The sequence below is a fragment of the Hyposmocoma kahamanoa genome, unplaced genomic scaffold (assembly GCF_003589595.1).
Source record: "Hyposmocoma kahamanoa isolate Upper Pololo Valley unplaced genomic scaffold, ASM358959v1 88, whole genome shotgun sequence".
Lineage (NCBI taxonomy): Eukaryota > Metazoa > Arthropoda > Insecta > Lepidoptera > Cosmopterigidae > Hyposmocoma > Hyposmocoma kahamanoa.
In genome coordinates this window covers 1,209,008-1,227,411 of record NW_020654466.1, presented here as the reverse complement: position 1 = coordinate 1,227,411, position 18,404 = coordinate 1,209,008, and the positions used below count along the sequence as shown (strand labels likewise).

General features: G+C 39.4%; 1 protein-coding gene across 2 annotated transcripts in view; it reads right to left on the bottom strand.

Moving 5' to 3' along the window:
* The window catches only part of LOC113236020, a 242,628-nt gene extending 225,748 nt beyond the window's left edge, over positions 1 to 16,880 (bottom strand). Inside the window, exons 1-2 of one of the 2 annotated variants that reach the window (XM_026471951.1) lie at positions 13,281 to 16,880; positions 3,511 to 3,969 (exon numbers count right to left, since the gene is read on the bottom strand). In XM_026471951.1, the coding sequence (XP_026327736.1) occupies positions 3,810 to 3,969; positions 13,281 to 16,168 (3,048 nt within the window). In that variant the 5' untranslated portion in view covers positions 16,169 to 16,880 and the 3' untranslated portion in view covers positions 3,511 to 3,809. Of the gene's footprint in view, positions 1 to 3,510; positions 3,970 to 13,280 lie in introns of those variants that run through there. The other variant, XM_026471952.1, reaches the window with a different exon arrangement.
* Between the last annotated feature and the right edge of the window lie 1,524 nt (positions 16,881 to 18,404).

Sequence of the window (18,404 nt, the reverse complement as noted above, 5' to 3'; positions counted from 1 at the left end):
AAACAGGTTATTACCACGGATTTTTGTCATCCAAGCACGCAGAAGTTGTATAATAACCTTTTTATTTCACTATAGTTTTAAACCTCGCAAATGGCAAATTTTGAATATCAATCGAAATCTTATTATAGAAGCGTATAAGCCCTTAAATGAATTTGAGTCTTTGTAAAGACAACTGTCAAGAACAGCTTGTTTATTTTTATACCACGTATTAATGTAATGTCTGTCACTATTTTTCTTAAAAAATTCAATATTTTTCTTAATATAAATAAAATTTTCATAAATGTACTGTGACGTTAGTGTGAGAATGTTAATCTCTTTTAACTTACTCGTATCTCTCGAAGACACTCTGGGGCCCAGATTGTAAATTGCCCTAACCGAACGTTTCTGCAGGACAAATATTCTATTAATATCGGCGGCATTACCCCAAAGCAGAATGCCGTATGTCATTAAATTGTGAAAGTAGTTGAAGTAATCTAGTTGTTTCGACGTCTGAAAGTTTTCGTATTTTTTAGTGAAATTGTCTAGACATTATCCTTTCCATCGACTCTCTTTGATTCCATAGAGAAAATACAATGAGATTGCAGGTTTTCTGAGACTACCATCTTACCTACCCGTTATATGGATTATAGCAGGTTCTCCTTTTTTAGAGAATCCTGTTTGCAGCGGGTTTTACAGTTAAAATTTAACCTAAACTCTTTGCCGGTTATTGTAGGAACGGTAGAAAGTGTGAAGTGTTAAGCGAGTATGTATCCGATTTCTCCTGACTGTTGTGACTGTGTTTTATAGAAAATGTATTCTATAAAGTTGGCGAAAATATTCTAGCACATAAATATCGTTAATTTATGCGTTCTAAAAAATGGTCATTATTTCATGATATTTAATGTATTTATTTTATGTTTTAAGAGCAGTAGAGCTCGTTGTAAAAGAGTTCGTCCAGGGAAGTACTGCCATCTTACACATTTATGCCGCCAAGCAGTAATATGGGCATTACTGCGTTCCGGTTTACAAAGGTAATGGTGCTGGTTACAGCTGGTTAAAAATTACAGGCACATGGGACTTGTCAATATACGTCTCAGGGCGCAGTGGCGGTGCCTAGAAGATCTTTGAGATTTTAAGCTCTGAATGGCACGTCAACTGTTATGAATAGGCGTGTCGCTTACCACCAGGCGCACGACTTGTTCCACCCGTCACTTGGTATTATAAAAATAAAAAAATGATGTCATTAATACAAAGATCAAATAAAATACAAAGAAAAATACTATGTATTTTTTCCAAAGTAAAAGTTAAAGTATCGACTTCTAACAGTAACTGAAGCAAGAAAATCACAGAAACCAACCGCCCTTTATCCATTACTTTACTCGTATTCAACTATTCAAGTAATGGAGTCTAATGACAGCAAATTATACCCTGAATGTAGGTCGACACCTCGCCTTTAAACGTAATACGACCTACATCTCAGTGAGTCATGCTTGGACTAGAGTAATGGATGTTAATAATTAATTTATCTACTGTATTACCAATTTATTTACTGCTGGGGTTCTCTCGGTTTTCTAAGTCCCTCTTGGATCCATATTTTCCACACAAAAAACACAAGTAGTAGCAGTAGAGCTTCTTGTAAAAGATCTCTTACCTTCTACCAAACAGTAGGTAATACGAGCGTTATTGCGTTCCGGTTTTGGAGGATAAGCGACCAATCACACGAGGCGATAGATTTCGTGCGGCCGCCGTGTAGACCAATTTCAAGCTAGACTCGCCCGCGTGCCCGGGACGCTCATTTAAGTTAAAACGTAAAAGCTAAGTAAATAGAGAAGAGAAGAAAGGGAAATAGAGCCCTCAAAGGAGTGAGACATAGAACGGAAATGAACACAAATAGATACGTATATCAAACGTAACAAAAAATACAATACAGTATACGACATGACGACACACAACTGTTCATCAAGTTAATCAAACAATTAATCAAGCATTTACGTTTTAATTTAAATGAGCAAATACATAAATATGGTGTGCGGACGAGACTGGCTTGTCTCTGGTCTACGCGACAGCCGCGCGGTTACATTATTTCCGAGGAATTTGAATGTTGTTGCCTTCGAACGTAAATAAAAATTTATTTTATTTTGATGATCTCGGTGGCTTAATGGTTTACATTGTGGGCGCTGGATGCGGAGGTCCCGGGTTCGATTCCCGGTAGGACCAATTTGGGAAATTAACTTTTCTAAATTAGTTTTAGCGCCCTAAGTTTAAGTTTATAAGTTGTTTTTCATTCGGCTTTTAAACTCGTTACAGTGACTATTACGCCCTTTCTACTTCTTATCGATATTGTATTAAATGTTAACACTTAGCACGTTGTCATACAAGTGTATGATAATGTACGACGTATTTTACTTGTTCGACAATCTACAAATACAGAGTTTTTGTAGTAGTAGAGCACCTTGTGACAGAGTTTGTCGAGAGAAGTTCTGCCGCCAAGCAGTAATGCTCACTGCGTTCTGGTGAAAGTACAGGCATATAGGATTTGTTAACTTTTGTCTCAAGGTGACATAAGTGCAGTGCCACTCAGATCTTTGTGCTTAAAGCTCTGAGCGACACTGCAACTGGTATGGACAGGTGTATCGCTTACCACCAAGCGAACGACTTGCTCGTTCCATCACATGTATTTATTTACATATATCTCAGGAGTTGATCGCCACGTTCCCCCTTAACCTCCTCAAGTTTAGGGCAGATGACATTCGCCATAATGTCCTTCGTCATATGTGAAACGTGACCCTATGCCACCAACATTTGCTAGTCAGTGTTACAGACGGTCTAGTAGCAATAAGAGCACGTTGTGAAAGTATTCGTCCAGTACTGTCACCTTATCTATTTCCGCCGTCAGGCAGTAAAGTGAACAACCACTGCGTTCCGGTTATGACTGCTAACGGTTCTGGTTATGAGCACTTCCCTGGAAGAACTGTTTCACAAGGAGCTACGAAATGCAACATTGAGACGACTTAATGGAAAGCGTTTGACAGCACTGCGCCTGGAATGTACAGCGCTTTGTATGCCCGTATATTAGTAAGATACATACAGGAAGAAAATATCTATAATATTAACCTTAGAACTAAGTCCAAACTCATGGTACCACGAGTTCGTTTAACTAAAGTAAACGAACCTTTTTTTTTTATTATTTATTTATTAGATGTACAAAACAGTTTACATTCACTCCTTAACCAAAGCTTAAACATTACTACTAGTTCTACTCTTGAATGTAAACCTAAACATGTACATACAGCATGACCAATCATGAGTAAACAATTTTGTTTGAAATATAAATTGTTTGTAAATTAATATAAAATACTTAGGCACAAATAAAACTGTAACCTTAAATAAAATAGAATTGCTATGACTATAACCATGAAAGAGAGAAACCGTGGTGGTTGTGGATTCGATTGCGAAATCTTTTAACATTACCATCAAATATATCCATCCCTAAATCATCGCCAGGGTCAGCCATAAGGTCATTGTAAGCACGACACATTCTCGTCAAAGGGTTGTAAAAAGAAGTATTATTAGTATAAACATTCAATACGAATGGTCTAGGAAGGCGTCGTGGATTGCACTTGATGTTAAAATTAATATGGGACAGAAGCGTTGACGATTTAAGGCTGCCGTGAAGCAATTTATGTAAATGTAGAAGATCCTGTACCCTACGTCTATGTCTACGTCTTTATGGGGAACTGTATACGTTTTACACTAACATTCCGGAGCATGCATTAAGATTATTATTTCCTACGTTTAAAACTAACATTAAAAGTATTTTAATTGTAAAGTTATATTAGAAAATTGTAGACACGTGTTAGATAAAGATGAATGGAAAGATAACGTGAGTCTAGAATCTGTGCGGACGGCGATGAACGTGGGGATACACGTTTGTCGTCTGCGTGTGGCTCGAGGTGGTATCGCGTGCACCCGCGCGCGCCTCTCAGTAGGCTATGAAGGAAGGATTAGAATAAAAAAATAAAATAGGCTTTATTTGGTATAAATTTCAAACAAAACTACAAAAAAATAATAAAAATAAATTCAATTCAAATTAAAAAAAACAAAATATAAAAAAAAATAAAAGCATGTCAAAAGAGTCCGTGACTCGGCCTCTGAGGCTATGCTGATTACATAGCTCTCGCTGTTATTCTGTCATAAATGTTATTCTGTCAAAAAAACCAAAAATTTATTTGGGTAATAAAAAGTTATTTAAATAAATACCAAACATAAACAAATACACAGAACAGATATATAAACATAAGCTACTTGTTATAGCTCCTCTCTTTTCTTAGCGAGGTGAACCCGGAACCGGGTAGGCACCGCTGGGTCTTGCAAGAATGCTTCGGCGCCCTCAAGACCCAGCACGTGGTGCTGAGACGGGTGCCGCGGGGTTTTAGTGAACAAAAGTCTCACATACCCTTCCGTCTGTGATCCCGAGACAAAACGTCGCCTTGCTTTCGAAAACTCGTATCTTATAAAGAGTGATTATTCAGGAGACGGCAAAACTTTCTATTTACTTAAAATTTCTTATCAAGTATTTGTATTGTTTGTATATATGTTACCGGAAATGTATGTAATCCGTCATTGTATACAATTCCTAGGAAATGTATGTAATTCCTAAAATCGTACGGAAATGTGTAAAATAAATTATATTAGACACATTCCCAGAAACGAATCGGATTATTTAGGTTAAGTTAGGTTTTTTTTATACAAACGCGGAAGTCCATCTGGGCAGAAACGAAACGGATTATTTAGGTTAAGTTAGGTTTTTTTATACAAACGCGGAAGTCCCTCTGGGCAATGAGTGCTTTAATAAAAAATATTATTCTCATTTTAACAACGTGTTTATTATTATTATTATTATTTATTACAGAAAGCATTATTTTTATACATTTCCTAATACGATATTGGAATTATATACAATTCCTAGGAATTGCACACATTTTCTGGGAAATTTATGTAACAAATAGTTTTTGAAACAATATTTTATACATTTCCTAGATAGCTTCGGAATTGTACACATTTCCTAGGATTTGTATACAATTCCTAGATTTCATACATTTCCGGTAACATATACAATCCATTTTTTGCATTTCAGTAACTTAGAATACGAGTTTGAGAAAGTAAGACGCCGAAAAGGTATCCATGATGGATTTCCCCGCGTAAAATAAAAAAAATCCATGAACTTGTGTGCAGAAAAGTAGTTCCCTACAGTAATTAAAGTAAGTATTGTATTTAAAGTTAATATTTGAACGTTATCGTGCCACTAATAAGCTAAAAGTTATGTTTTTAAACTATTAAATCCAGGCATAACATTTTCTATTGTAAACAATCGTTTTTTTAGCAATATAAAGGTTTGTGTGGCACTAGAACGAATCGCCTACCACCTGATCTTATAACTTTTTTGTAAAAAAAATTCGACTCAAAAGTTTGTGGAGTTGTATCCATTTGCCAAGTTTTATCGACTAATTTGCCACCCTTTGAGGTGGAATGTTTTCTTCAAATTTAAATGGGACCACTACTAAGAACCCACATTTCCAACAAGAAAAGAAACACAGACTTTGGTTCACTAATGCCAGAGTAAACGCGTAAAATAGGTTTAAAACTACAGGAATCACGTAACACATTCATTTAATTAATTAAAAATCAGCAAATAAATTTCAAGTACTTATTCTCAAGTGCACAAAGGTGATTGACCTCCAGAAGCGATTATTCCAAGTGTTGACTCAAGTGTTATAATCAGTCCGCACCTTGAATGCATGTTTGAAATCGCAAACACTTTAAACACTGGAAAGTCTTAAGTGTGAAAAGACTTTATTTATAAAAGGAGATCGCTGTCCTTCATCACGTTGGAGAATATTATAGATCAATTCGCTCTGGGCATTTTGGAGGGAAAAGTGTCGTTTTATTTTGACTTTCAATTATTTTGTGAAATCTTGTTTAAAGTGGAATAGGATAGTGCTATTGTGCCTTAATCGACGATTAAAACGCGAAATTATACGAATCTCGAACTAAAATACCCGTATCGGCCCGTTTTAAGGAATCAATCTAAGCACGCCGCCTCAAATTGCCTATCCTCTTTGTGGCGGCCATATTTACAGAAACAATTTTATTAAACTTCATGTTTAGGCTGATGGCTTTGCCAAAGCCTTAATAAACAAAAAAAATAATAATAATAAAGATCATTACTTTTATTCACAACTAATAGTTTTATGAGAGCTTAGTACGATCGCATAACTTATACATTTACGACAAAAATGTCTGATATTTCTGTTAGTGATTGAGGGACGACACGACCTTTTAAAACCACTTGAAAAAAGGTGGAGTTCTCAATTCATCTGTATTTTTTAATAGAAAGAGGATCCTCAGCATTGGTTCCATTTGAATTTAAAGAAAATGTTCCACCTCTAAGGGTGGCAAACTAGGAGATGAATCCGGTTTCGCGCTCTTTCCGATGACCGATTGTTAGGTTTTTAGTTTCTCATTGTAAGTAAAGTCATGCTTGACACTTTGTACTTTGGACCGTTCTTATCGTATGCGGCATAGAGTTGGATTTAAATTTTAAGTGCCAAGCTTGACGAGCTCTTGACCCTATAAGGTTCCTTTTTTGTTATATTAAAAAATATTTTATGACATCAATAATCTTGTTTTTTTTTTATGATACCGCCGGTCAGAATTTTAACTTACAAAGATGGGGCGCTGTAACTACGCTCATCATCCTGAGACATAAGTTGGCAAGTCCTATGTGCTTGTAATTTCAACAGCACTCTTAGCGCCCATTTACACGAGGTGAAAGTTTTTAAGCCCAGTTACCACGCCTTCGTGTACATTAATGGCGAATCCGAATTCTATTTACTAGGCAACAACATTTAATTCCTCTGAATAATACAGCCAGGCGGGCGCCGCGCTTAGACCACACTCAAGCCAGGTTCGCCCGCGTGCCCGGGACGCCCATTTAAGTTAAAACGTAAAAGCTAAGTATATGGAATTGAATAGACGAACTCTGTTATAAGGAGCTCTGCTGTTGCCATAGAAATTACACCTAAGAAAGACTTTTTAATTTACAAATATTTTAATTTTTACAGTATAGAGTACTAAAAAAATCGACTTCAAAAGTACGTGGAATTACTTTGCTATTAATGTATTTGCCAAGTTTTATTGAAATGTCCCCTAGTTCGCCACTATACAGGACTTGACACAGGAGATAATGAAAATCGGTTCTGGCTACTCAAAGTATATTGAGAGAGAAAAACGCCTAGAATTGGAGAATAGCAAAACCAACCATTAAAATAATTGCGCCTTAAGTAAAATTTAGGCGCTATTTATAAAAATGAATGTTTATGTGTGATCAGCTGCCCTTAGAGGTGAATGATTTTCTTCAAAATGAAATGGGACCACTATAGAGGTACCCTCTTTTCAACAAAAGAGAATCATGAAAATCGGTTCACAAATACCAGAGTTATCGCGTAACATATATACAAAAAAAACAGACGAATTGAGAACCTCCTCCTTTTTGAAGTCGGTTAAAAACATAGCACGTATTACGCTCATATCTGGGGGCACAAAGTTATGTGTTTCAGACGTCGAGATTATTCAACTACGAAACTTTACACGGAATGTGAAGTTTTGACCGTCGGTGAAGTATTTGTACTCCGACTCATGCTACGTAGACACTGTGAATTGGTTTTGATAGAGTGATCAAATACAATGTAGTGCTGTAAACTCCAGATTGTATAATTTATGTGACAATAAGTTGTCGGTGTGTAGTTTAAATAGGCACAAAGTTTAAACTACTTACATTTTTTTAATTAAAAATTACGACTCGTACTTGACCTCCATCTCACCTGATAGAAAGTGACGATGAGGTCCACGATGGAGCAGGCACACCTAAATAATGCCTCTTCACCCTTGCCTTGAAAAGGTTATAACGTTCAGAAAATATTGTAGACAGGCAGGGTGGAGGTGGCTAGTGCAGTGAGGGTTTCATCGCTGCACTAGGTTCCTTCGCGTTTGGATACCACTTTCCACTTAACATCAGGTGGAGTGGAGTCATCTGCCTGTCATGTATAAAAAAAAAAGTCTGCAGGCAGGGAATTCCACTCCATAGCTGTTCGCCATATAAATGGAAGCGTAACACTTTGTGCGAATCTTCGGAATATCCACAACATAGGGGTGGAACCCAAGTCTACGTCTAGCCCCTGGAAGGCGGAATTGATTCGTGCAATTCCATCGCACTTTCTCCATATATCCTGTAGATAAACAGGCAAATTTACGGCGGTGTTCAAGGTTCTGCAGCTTGGCCTCTACTAATTCCGAGTCACCTATAAATCTTTAGACACGATTGTCGAAGGAATCCTAGGTGGACAGTTGTTATGTGGCAGAGTCGTCCCATAGGTGGCAGCAGTACTCCAAACGGACTTGTGCTTGGTACAGCTGAAGGAACAGTTACCGGTATGAAGTAATGCATAAACAATTAAAAATTATTTTTAGAACGGGAGAAATACTTGGAATATTGAAGTTAACTAATTGTTGAGGTGCGAGCCCAGATTCGAACCCACTGCCCTCTGCTTGAGAGACAGTAGCTTCAACAGTACTACCATGGCTACAATAATCAACGTTCAACAAATCAACGCTGTTTAAGGGTCGTATTCCAGAAGTCAGGACTTGAGTATTGCAGTGAGCACTGAAAATCATACTCAAGTCCTTGCCATTAGGGTCGTATTTCCAGTGCTTGAAATCATACTCAAGTCTGTTCAAATCCTGACTTGAGCATTGAGTAGAGTTCTAGAATACGACCCTAAATGTCCCATGACCACGGTTGACTGATTTTTTAATAAACATTCCACTCGAATACATTGATGTGTCCAAAGTGACACCTTTAACCTTTTCCGCGCTAATTTCGGCACACATGAATATAACCCCATTCGGGCCTAACTGACCTAATAAATATACAGACTATGAATATAGGCAATCTAAAATAGATAGTCTAGACTTCTTTTTTGGGCTTAGATATAAATGTGGAATTTAGGTTAATTATTGTTATACCGTCTATCTGAAACTGAGTGGAAATAAGAGGCTATAATAATAATGCGCCAGACCACACCAATTGCCTGTGGTGGTAAAGAGAAGACTATGAATCAGCATGGATAATTATCGGATAAATCGCGTAAATTTGTTTTTTTTTATCAAACAAACCAATGTTTCGGGCCCTTTCTCAAGACTCTCAGCCGTGATCATGGAACCTGTAAAGGACCCGAAACGTCGGTTTGTCCCATGGTCACAGCTCACTCTAAGCCGGGACAATGGGACCTGCAAAGAGCACGAAATTTAGGTTTGTCACATGGTCACAGCTGACTCTAAGCCGTGACCATAGGACCTGTAAAGGGCTTGAAACGTTGATTTGTTTGAAAAATAAATATACACGATTTAGATCCGAAAAGAAAATAATTTCATTTCCATGTAACAATCGCGAAAGAACTTGATATCAGATAATTATCAAAGATCTTGATAATTATCTGAGTCCCAAGTTGGGACTCCAAATTGAAATAATTTCAATATAAAATCGACAACTACAAGTAATAACGCAAAAAAAATACAACGAGCTTCGAAAGTAACAACACAAAAATAAAATTAATTACGTATTCAACAAACTTTTCGAACATGGAATTTATTACAGAAATTGTAAAGAAATATTAACGGTATTGCTGAAAAAATTGGGATGCTTTTCATAATTCAAAGGCAAAGTTATTGAAAGTTTCCTAACCCCACTGGGATATTAAATCCCACCTCAATAGGAACCGTGAAAAAAATTCTAAATGGATAATTGGCCATTTAAGTTTAATAACGTGGTCGTTTAAGCAGTTTTCTTATCTGAAACTTGTGTCTATATAATCTCAAACCAAATGGCTTTAGTTGATTCCGCACAGCAGTGAAAGTGTTGGACCAATCACTTTGGAAAAAATATATACTAAAATTGACGATACTGATTAGTATACGATGTGAAAAAAAAAACACGATTCCTTAAACATTTTTTCGATAGAAACAAAAACCACAAACTTACCTCTAAATTTTACAAGAAAACCGCTGTATTCGATAGGGACTTTACATATACCAACGATAAATAGAACATATACACTTACAATAATAACGCATAGAATGATAGTTTCATATCAAACGAACTGTCACAAGTGAGGCAAAAATCAAATTCATATAGGCTAGTTTTAGTAGTAGGTTAATGTTCGGTTTTAGTGAATATTTATATAAAAATACAAGTTGAAACGCGTTACTTCCTTGTGGAATGTGATGTTAGTATCTATTTTATGTTTGTCTGACGTATTTTTACACTGATTTACAGCACATTTCATCATTTTTAAAATTCTTGATCTGTTCGCGGTGGAAGTTGACCTTGAGCACTGACGGCCCGCCCGCTCGTGTAGGCCCTTTTGGCGCGCTTCAATTTGCGTTATTATTCTAAGCATATACAGTATACGATATACATTTTTGAAACGGCTTTAATTATAATATAATATAAGACCCTGCAGTTCGACCCAAGCAAAATGAACCCTATTAGCAAGGGAAAAATTTGAGTTCAGGTAGTTAGAAATAAAATCCTTGGACTGACTTCTTAACGTATCGATTCCACTACTTTTGATGTCAGTTTCTTTGTACATAAGATATTAAAGAATTCTGTCCACGAATTTCTTTTCATTTAATAAGAGGTAAAAGATTTTTGTATTTTAATCACAAAACACTGTGTTGCTGTGTTTTGGTTTGACACAATAGATCAGAACCAATTTAGAAAAGTCAATTTCCCAAATTGGTTCTGCCCGGAATGTAACCCGAGACGTTCTTTAACTCGTCTAGAGAAATCCACATAGTTTTTAGTTGACGAATTACAATAAAACTCGGCAAATAGATGTAATTCCATAAGACTGCCTCCGTGGTCGAACGGTTACCACGGCGGACTGCCACGCAGAGGTCCCAGGTTCGATTCCCGGGCCGGGAGAAATATTTGTATGACCTACATTTATTTCTCTCGTGAGTTTGGGTGTAATTTGTGGTTGTCTATGTGTGTGTCCATGGCACCCGCGACACAGGGTTTCCCTAGTGCGGGGCTATGTTGAGATGTGTGCGTTATTAAAAAAAAAAAATTAAAAAAAAAAATTCCACATACTTTTGATGTCGGTTTTTTTTTAAAGTTATAAATATTTCGTTGAAGTGTCAATAACATTTATACAAAATCTTTATTTATTTATTACAGTACCACTATTTGTTGAATGCCACTAGGCAATTGCCTTGTTTCGGCTGTCGTCGGGTCCCTTACAGTTGCACTTTGTGCATACCGGACGCACTCAATTGACTTGGTGGTAGTAGGTTTACTCTTTAGAGTGATTACACATGGCGACATCTAGCAGCGATGCAAACGCGCGACTGCATCGATACAAACGCGCGATTGCATCGCTACACTTGCGATTTATATGCGAATGCATCGATACAAACGCGCGATTGCATTGATAAAAATTGCATAACATATATAAAAAACACGCGTTTTGAATTATTTTTTACCTTGAACCTATGCTTTAGATTATACATATAACAATATAGAATTGTAAAACTATTAAGTCAAAGTAATTTATCCCCTAAGTAACATAAATTTACTCTTGAATTTTTTTTAATCTACTGCTCACTCACTGTGCTGACTTCCCTGAGATAAAACGAGCAAGAAGCTCTAGGGGTTGCTGTTTTCAAATAAATTTTAATGCTATGGAATACACTTTACTAACTTTAGTGGTATATAGAGCTTTATCGACTTTCAACACGTCGTCTTCAATTTTGTAATAGGACTTTTCAATTAAAATACTTTTAATATAAGATTCAAACTTAGGAAATGATAATCTTAATATAAGCTATCTCAATAACTTTTCCTAAGTAGGACATACGAGTAGGTTACTTTTTGTCACAAATACAAATATTAAGTCTCGTGATTTCAATATAAATATATTAGAACTTCAAAAATGTAGTCATATATTTCAACAAGAACATTATAATTCTTATTTAACCCTTAATGAAATAAAGGTAAATTATTTGTCACCATACGCGATGCAAGCGCGCGACTGCCATCAATACAAACGCGCGATTGCATCGATACAAACGCGCGATTGCATCAATGTAATTGCCTATAAATGCCGTGTGTAACCGCTCTTATTCAGTTTGTATTTTTGTTAATGTACTTGGTATATTATTACGTAAATATTAATTTTGTAACAGGTTACAGCTTTCCTTTACCATTTAGCGAGCTAGCTTTAAATATACATACAAGACGGTACTCAACAGTAAAACTCATATCGTGGTCACCCTGAGACGTAGTAAGTTGACAAGTCCCGTATGTCTGTGGATTCATCAATACCTTTACCCGTCAAAACCGGAACGCAGTAATGCTCATATTATTACTTGACGGCAGAAATATGCAAAGTGACAGTACGTCCCTGAACGAAATTTTTCACAAGGAGGAGGTACAAAATAGCTGTGATGTATATATTTGTAATTTAACTTTCTTTAAAATATATACTTATATCTTATTTCAAATAGGTAGTTAACTTTAAAGACCAAAGAAAATAATTTGGCTCTTTAGAGCATTAAGGTAGGTAATGACTGCAATAAAGTTTAAAATATATCATAAATTACTTTAATTATGCTCAAGACATTTCAGTAATAAAATTCGCGAATTGTTTATGATTCGGTGTTATTAAAATTAAATTATAGAGTTGTTTAAAAACGGAATAAACAAAATCGTCTACACAAACATCACTACCAATTGATTGAGTGATTTAAACAATATACTTACAGCGCAAATAGTGCATATACAAGAGCATTCTATAACACGTATATATGCTAAATATGCGTGTATGACGCTGGAAATTATTCTCAAAGAGTCATACAATATAACTAATTCTTAAAAAATAATCCCTTACATTATATTGTTACCATTTAACGATACATCGTTCTTCAATTAATAATAAGCCCAAGTTCAAATAAGCGTTAGATGTGAATTTTGTTCGTAATCATACGAAAACCTACGGCTGCTTAATACTTAATAAAATTCGTAAAGTGAAAACGGTTCTTATAATACGTGATATCCGATGACATTACAAGTCTGATTTTATGGACAGTATACATAACTTATTACCCCTCTAGTGATGTTTACAACAGCAGTTGTATTGTGTTCCCAATTCTATTGCATAGTAAATAAATAAATGACTTACTTGCCAAACAGCGGATGCCATAATGGAAAGGATGAAGGGTCGTGCGGATTGTGCGGCAGATGCGGTGGCGGCGGCTCGCCGAGCGGCGTAGTGCTGCCCACCTCCGGTTCGTCGCGCCGCCGCGACGACGGCGTCCCGCTCGACGAGCTTGACCCACTAGAACCCCTAGCAGGACGCCCCGACGACGGCGGCTCCATCATATTCTGCAGCGAACTCATAGACCTCACAGCAATACGCGGACGCGGCGACTCCACAGAGCCCGTACTACTACTCCGCTGATGATGGCCCTCAGAATGTTTTACCGATTGTAAATAGTTATTGTTCGGATAATACGGTGATGTAGGACTCTTCTGCTGTCCTGTTCTTGGAGATCTTTGGCTTCCCATCATATTAGGATTAAAATAGGGTATTTGCAAACCGGGCAGCGGCATATTAGGCCGTATATTGGAGTTCATGCCAGGGTACATGCCTTGCAAAAACGGATTGTGGGACATTGATCGCTGGCTGCTGTTATAATTATGCGCTATCGGACTCGTACGCGCGGCCGAATGTTGTTTGTTCTGGGTGTTCTTAGTGGAATGTACAAACGGATTTTGAACATCACTAGATTTTGACGATACTTCTTTCATCGGTGCCTCTAGGGTATTACTAGCATTTGGTTTATGTGAACCCGATGCATTCGCATGTTTCATCGCCTCCTGCCACATGGCAAATTGCATACGATTATCATAATCCATTGGTGGCATCATAGGGAATCCAGCAGGGCTCATGAACCGACCCGGGTGATTAAACATTTGCGATAGTTCCGGGTAATTGGGCCCAGAGTACCCTGAGGAACTTAAAGCTTTCAGGAAATCCATATTTTGTGAACACGCTGCCATAGCCTCGAGTTGGCTGAGATACGGTAACCACAGCATTTGATTAAGTGCAGCGGACGTTGCGGCGTCGATGTCACCTGCCAGTGCATCCATTGACGGTATGGGTTTTGGTTGGTTCTTATATTTATTGGCACTGGTCGGCGTTTCTCTCCCTTTCGCGTTTTCTGTACTAGACGTATTAGTGGTACTTGTAGGCGTTTTCGTTGTAGTAGACACCGATTTATTTGTTTCCTTTGGTTCTTTTTCTAATACTTCTTTTGGATGTTGAGAAGTTGAATGTTCGTGTGTTTTATTTGCGATCATATTTTCTAACTGTGATAGTGACACAACTCTAATACTAGGATCTTGCAATAACGCTGGGAACGAGAATGCCTGTGGTAACCTCAATTCGGGTCTTTGAATCAATAACGCCGGTATTTCCCTGGCTGGAGCATCGATTATCATATCTAATTTATCTTTTGGTACTAATAAAGGATCTGGAATGTTGAAATTAGGACACATCTTCAAAACTTGAAATTGTTTCAACGGACTAGCGTCATCTCCCCTTTGCCGCTCGGATCTGTTGTCTTTATTTTCTGATACTGCGATCTTAACTGTATCTTCCTCTTCTGTGGTAGATTCCACTGACTTTGTTTTCTTTTCTGGGGGTTCGCCGAACTCTTTGTTAATTTTTTTCATTTCGTCAGAGCAGCTTGAGACTGTAGGGCTAGCTGATTTTCTGTGTTTACCTAAATTTAACGGTTCACATTGCTGTTTTGTTATTGTCACCTCAGAAGTATACATTTTAGGCGACGATGAGGAAAGTAATGTTTCTAAGAATAAAGTATTTTTAATTTTTGTAGGTGGCATAGTAAATATTTCCGGTGACGATGGCACAGCTGGTATACCACTTGGTTGCGGTGATTGCATCGCGTCCGACTCCCTCGAGGGCGCTCGCGGTATATCTATCCTCCTCGGCGACGCATGCGGAGTAAGCATTCTTCTATGTACAGTTAAATCTTTAGGTTGTTCATCGCTCTTATCAGAAATATTGTCTTCGATAGTGTTAGTAGTCTCAGCAACGCTAGCGACTACCATAGGCGTTGTATTTTTCTCTACGTGTTTTATGCTCAAATCTGTTGCTACTAATTCTGCACCATTACTTGAATTGTCTTCAAGTTCTTTAAAGTCAAGAGTCGCAATTGGAACTGTTTCTTCTATATTTTTGGCTTGAGTATCATCGTCAGAAATATTTTCACTTTTTATGCACATAGCACTATCACCATAATTGGGCGCGTCACTAAGTGCAGTCATTTCACTTTGATCCGGTAGTGTTTGCAAATGTTGATCATCCATCGATTTGTCATAGGTTTCGTGTGGATCAGGTATTTGCTTGGTGTACAGATATTTGCGAGCATCGGCATCCTCAGTATTGTCTTCTAGTGTTTTTTCAACGCTCTCCTCATATTTTATGTGACTATTTTCAGTAGCTTCTGTGTGAGTACTGAGAGTTGTCATAGTACGCTCTGTGGACGCCTGCGACTCAAATACTTCGTCCGACATGTATGTATGATCAACGTTTTGCTGGGAATCTGGAGGTTGGAAGTGATCAGTTATGTTGTGTAAGTGGAGCAAGCTTTGTGCAGCAGTTATGCTACTTCTTCCCGGTGACTCGAGAGATTGTTCCAATCGATCTATGATATCCGAGACAGGCGCATTACCGAGCAGCATGTCGTCTTCCTCTTCGGCGTAATCTCCAGAACCGTGCACTAAATGGGCAAGTTTGTCCAATGCTTGGCCTAGAATTTGGTTATCTTCACAGCCTTTTTCAACTAGTGATTCGAGCAGCGCCTCATCATGCGGTCCACCTAGTTCTGGCAAGTAATGAGCTTCGCTGATGGTCTCGAAAAGATCTTTATGGGTCATATCACTCTGGAAACCGTTTTCGTCCGTTCGATCAACCTGCACGTGCGATTTTCGATCGAAGAACATATCTTCATTCTGTTTCGGTTCACCGAGCTCGAAAGACATGACGTCTCGAGCTACTTGATCCTCCGGCAGGAAGCCGTACTGTGCGCCGCCGGTCTCCAGCTCGAGCAGGTCCGAGCCGCGCTGCTGGTTAAATTCCAGCTCGGCGACAGCCAGCAGGTTGTCGAGCGGCGTCGGCTCCGAGGGCACCGGTGGGTGCGGCGACGGCGGTGGCGACGGTGGTGGCGACGGCGGCGGCGACGGTGGCGGAGATGGTTGCGCTGAGCGCGGCACTGCGATCGTGTGGGAGGGAATATGCGACTCCAGGTCGGGCGCCAGCCACGGTGATCGGGCTGGTCGGTCAGCTGGACGATCCGCCGGATGGTCAGCCGAGCGGTCGGCCGGGTGATCAGTCGCGCGGTCGCTTCGTCGGCGGTCAGATCGGGCCGAACGGCGGCGCCGGCGCCGTTCCTTTTTTTCACGCGGCGGAGGCGGCGGGATGCGGAAAGAATCGTAGATCTCGGTGCAGGGGATGACGCGCCAGCCGTGCGCTGTGCGCGTTATGCGGATACGGTTGCGAGAGTCGTAGTCCTCACAGCGTACCTCCTGCACTGTGCCGTCGCTCTGATGCGCCCACAGAAAGAGAGGCCGCAGGCGCGGTGGCTGGCCCTGCGAGGGCGCAGCGCGATCGGGTCGGCCGAGACTGCGCGCGCGCAAAGCTCTCGGGCGGGGCGACTGGGGGCGCTCGGGCGCACTACTGGCGCGGGCATGGGCGGGCGGGGGGCGGGCGGCGCGAGGCTCGCCGCCGCCGCCGGGCGCCCGCGGACACACTCCGGCGTGCCGCACTCCGGGACTGCGACGACCGCGCGGACGCGGCCCCAAAGAGCACTGCCGCGCCGTGGGCCGCCCCGCCCTCCGCGCCCGCGCCCCGCCCAGCAATCGATCCGCCCGCCGCCCCCCGCGCCTGCACCGCATGTAAACATGCCCCCTGCGCGCGCTGACGTGGCCTCGTTAATCTTAAATCCATATCTGTGCGAGCGTGAGTTCCCGCGGCCGTTCGCCCGGTGCCCGACCCGCCCCGACCTCGGTGCTTCCTCTTCCTGTATCTAGCCGTTTCGCATCCAAATACTCTCTCTTGTTGGAGGTCCTATATTGCGTTATTATCCACCGAACGCATAGCGTCGGGATCTCTACACTGGCCTGCTTGCTGCATTAATAACGAGATTCAGCTCCAATACAATAACTATCGATTTAAGATCATTCATAACGACGGTGGTAACCAACATAAAGGAGGTAAACGTAAGAAAGAGGACAAAAGCGTTCGTCCTACATCTACAATTTGCCTTCTACACTCTGCTGAAAGAAAATACGAATGTAAACATTATCAAAGGTTTCGAAACGATCGTAATAATAGCGTAAAGTAGCGACATCTCAACCACACAAAACTAACTAAATAGCAAGCTCTACAACATGCGTACTTCGAGGTTTGTAGTTTGGGTTTGAGACTGCGTTGTGTGGTGAAACCATTAACTTTCCAAAAAGGGGGATAGATGGCGCTGATATTAATAATAACCAATTTAGAAATGTTGCAAAGTACGCAAGCTTTCGCTTTTAACATTACTAAGACCAAATTGGTTTTGCTTTTTCATTCATATTACAAACAATTTAAGAACATAAAGCATATTACTGTTGTTCGCGTATGAAGTGTTAACAGGTGAAGCAAAAATAAACTAGAGGGTGCTTTCGCGAAAAACTTTCTAGTCATTCCTTTCAAAACTTATGAGCTCAAATACGACAGTTACGTTATAAGTAGTTGGGTAGTCTGCAGATTGTCCTGTAATTCCCCTCTTTTTGCGTCGGGGTTCAAAATAAAACTGGTGGTCATCGAGGGACGGGGAATGAAAAACACACAACCGTTGACTTTATGAAGTTTATTATAATTTTAAATAAACAATACAATTAGTGGACTAGAACGATCATGAACTATTTATATAATATAAAAACTTTTTTTATATATACCAGAGGGTCACTATTTACATTTCTTGCGTATAACAACGCGCTTATTATTTTCTGTGAAAGTCATCACAATCAAAATGTGGATCTGGCGTAATTAAAACAGCGTAAGCCTTATTTTGTTGGCATATTTTAACCCAAACTAAAGTACATTTCACTGCCGCAAGGAATTTAATTCTGTTTCTTCTTCCTATAAAGAGATATTTTGTACTCGTACGTAACTACAAGCAGATATAGACATCCGACGATGACAGCGACGGCAGTAGTGGTTGCCACTATGTAGTAG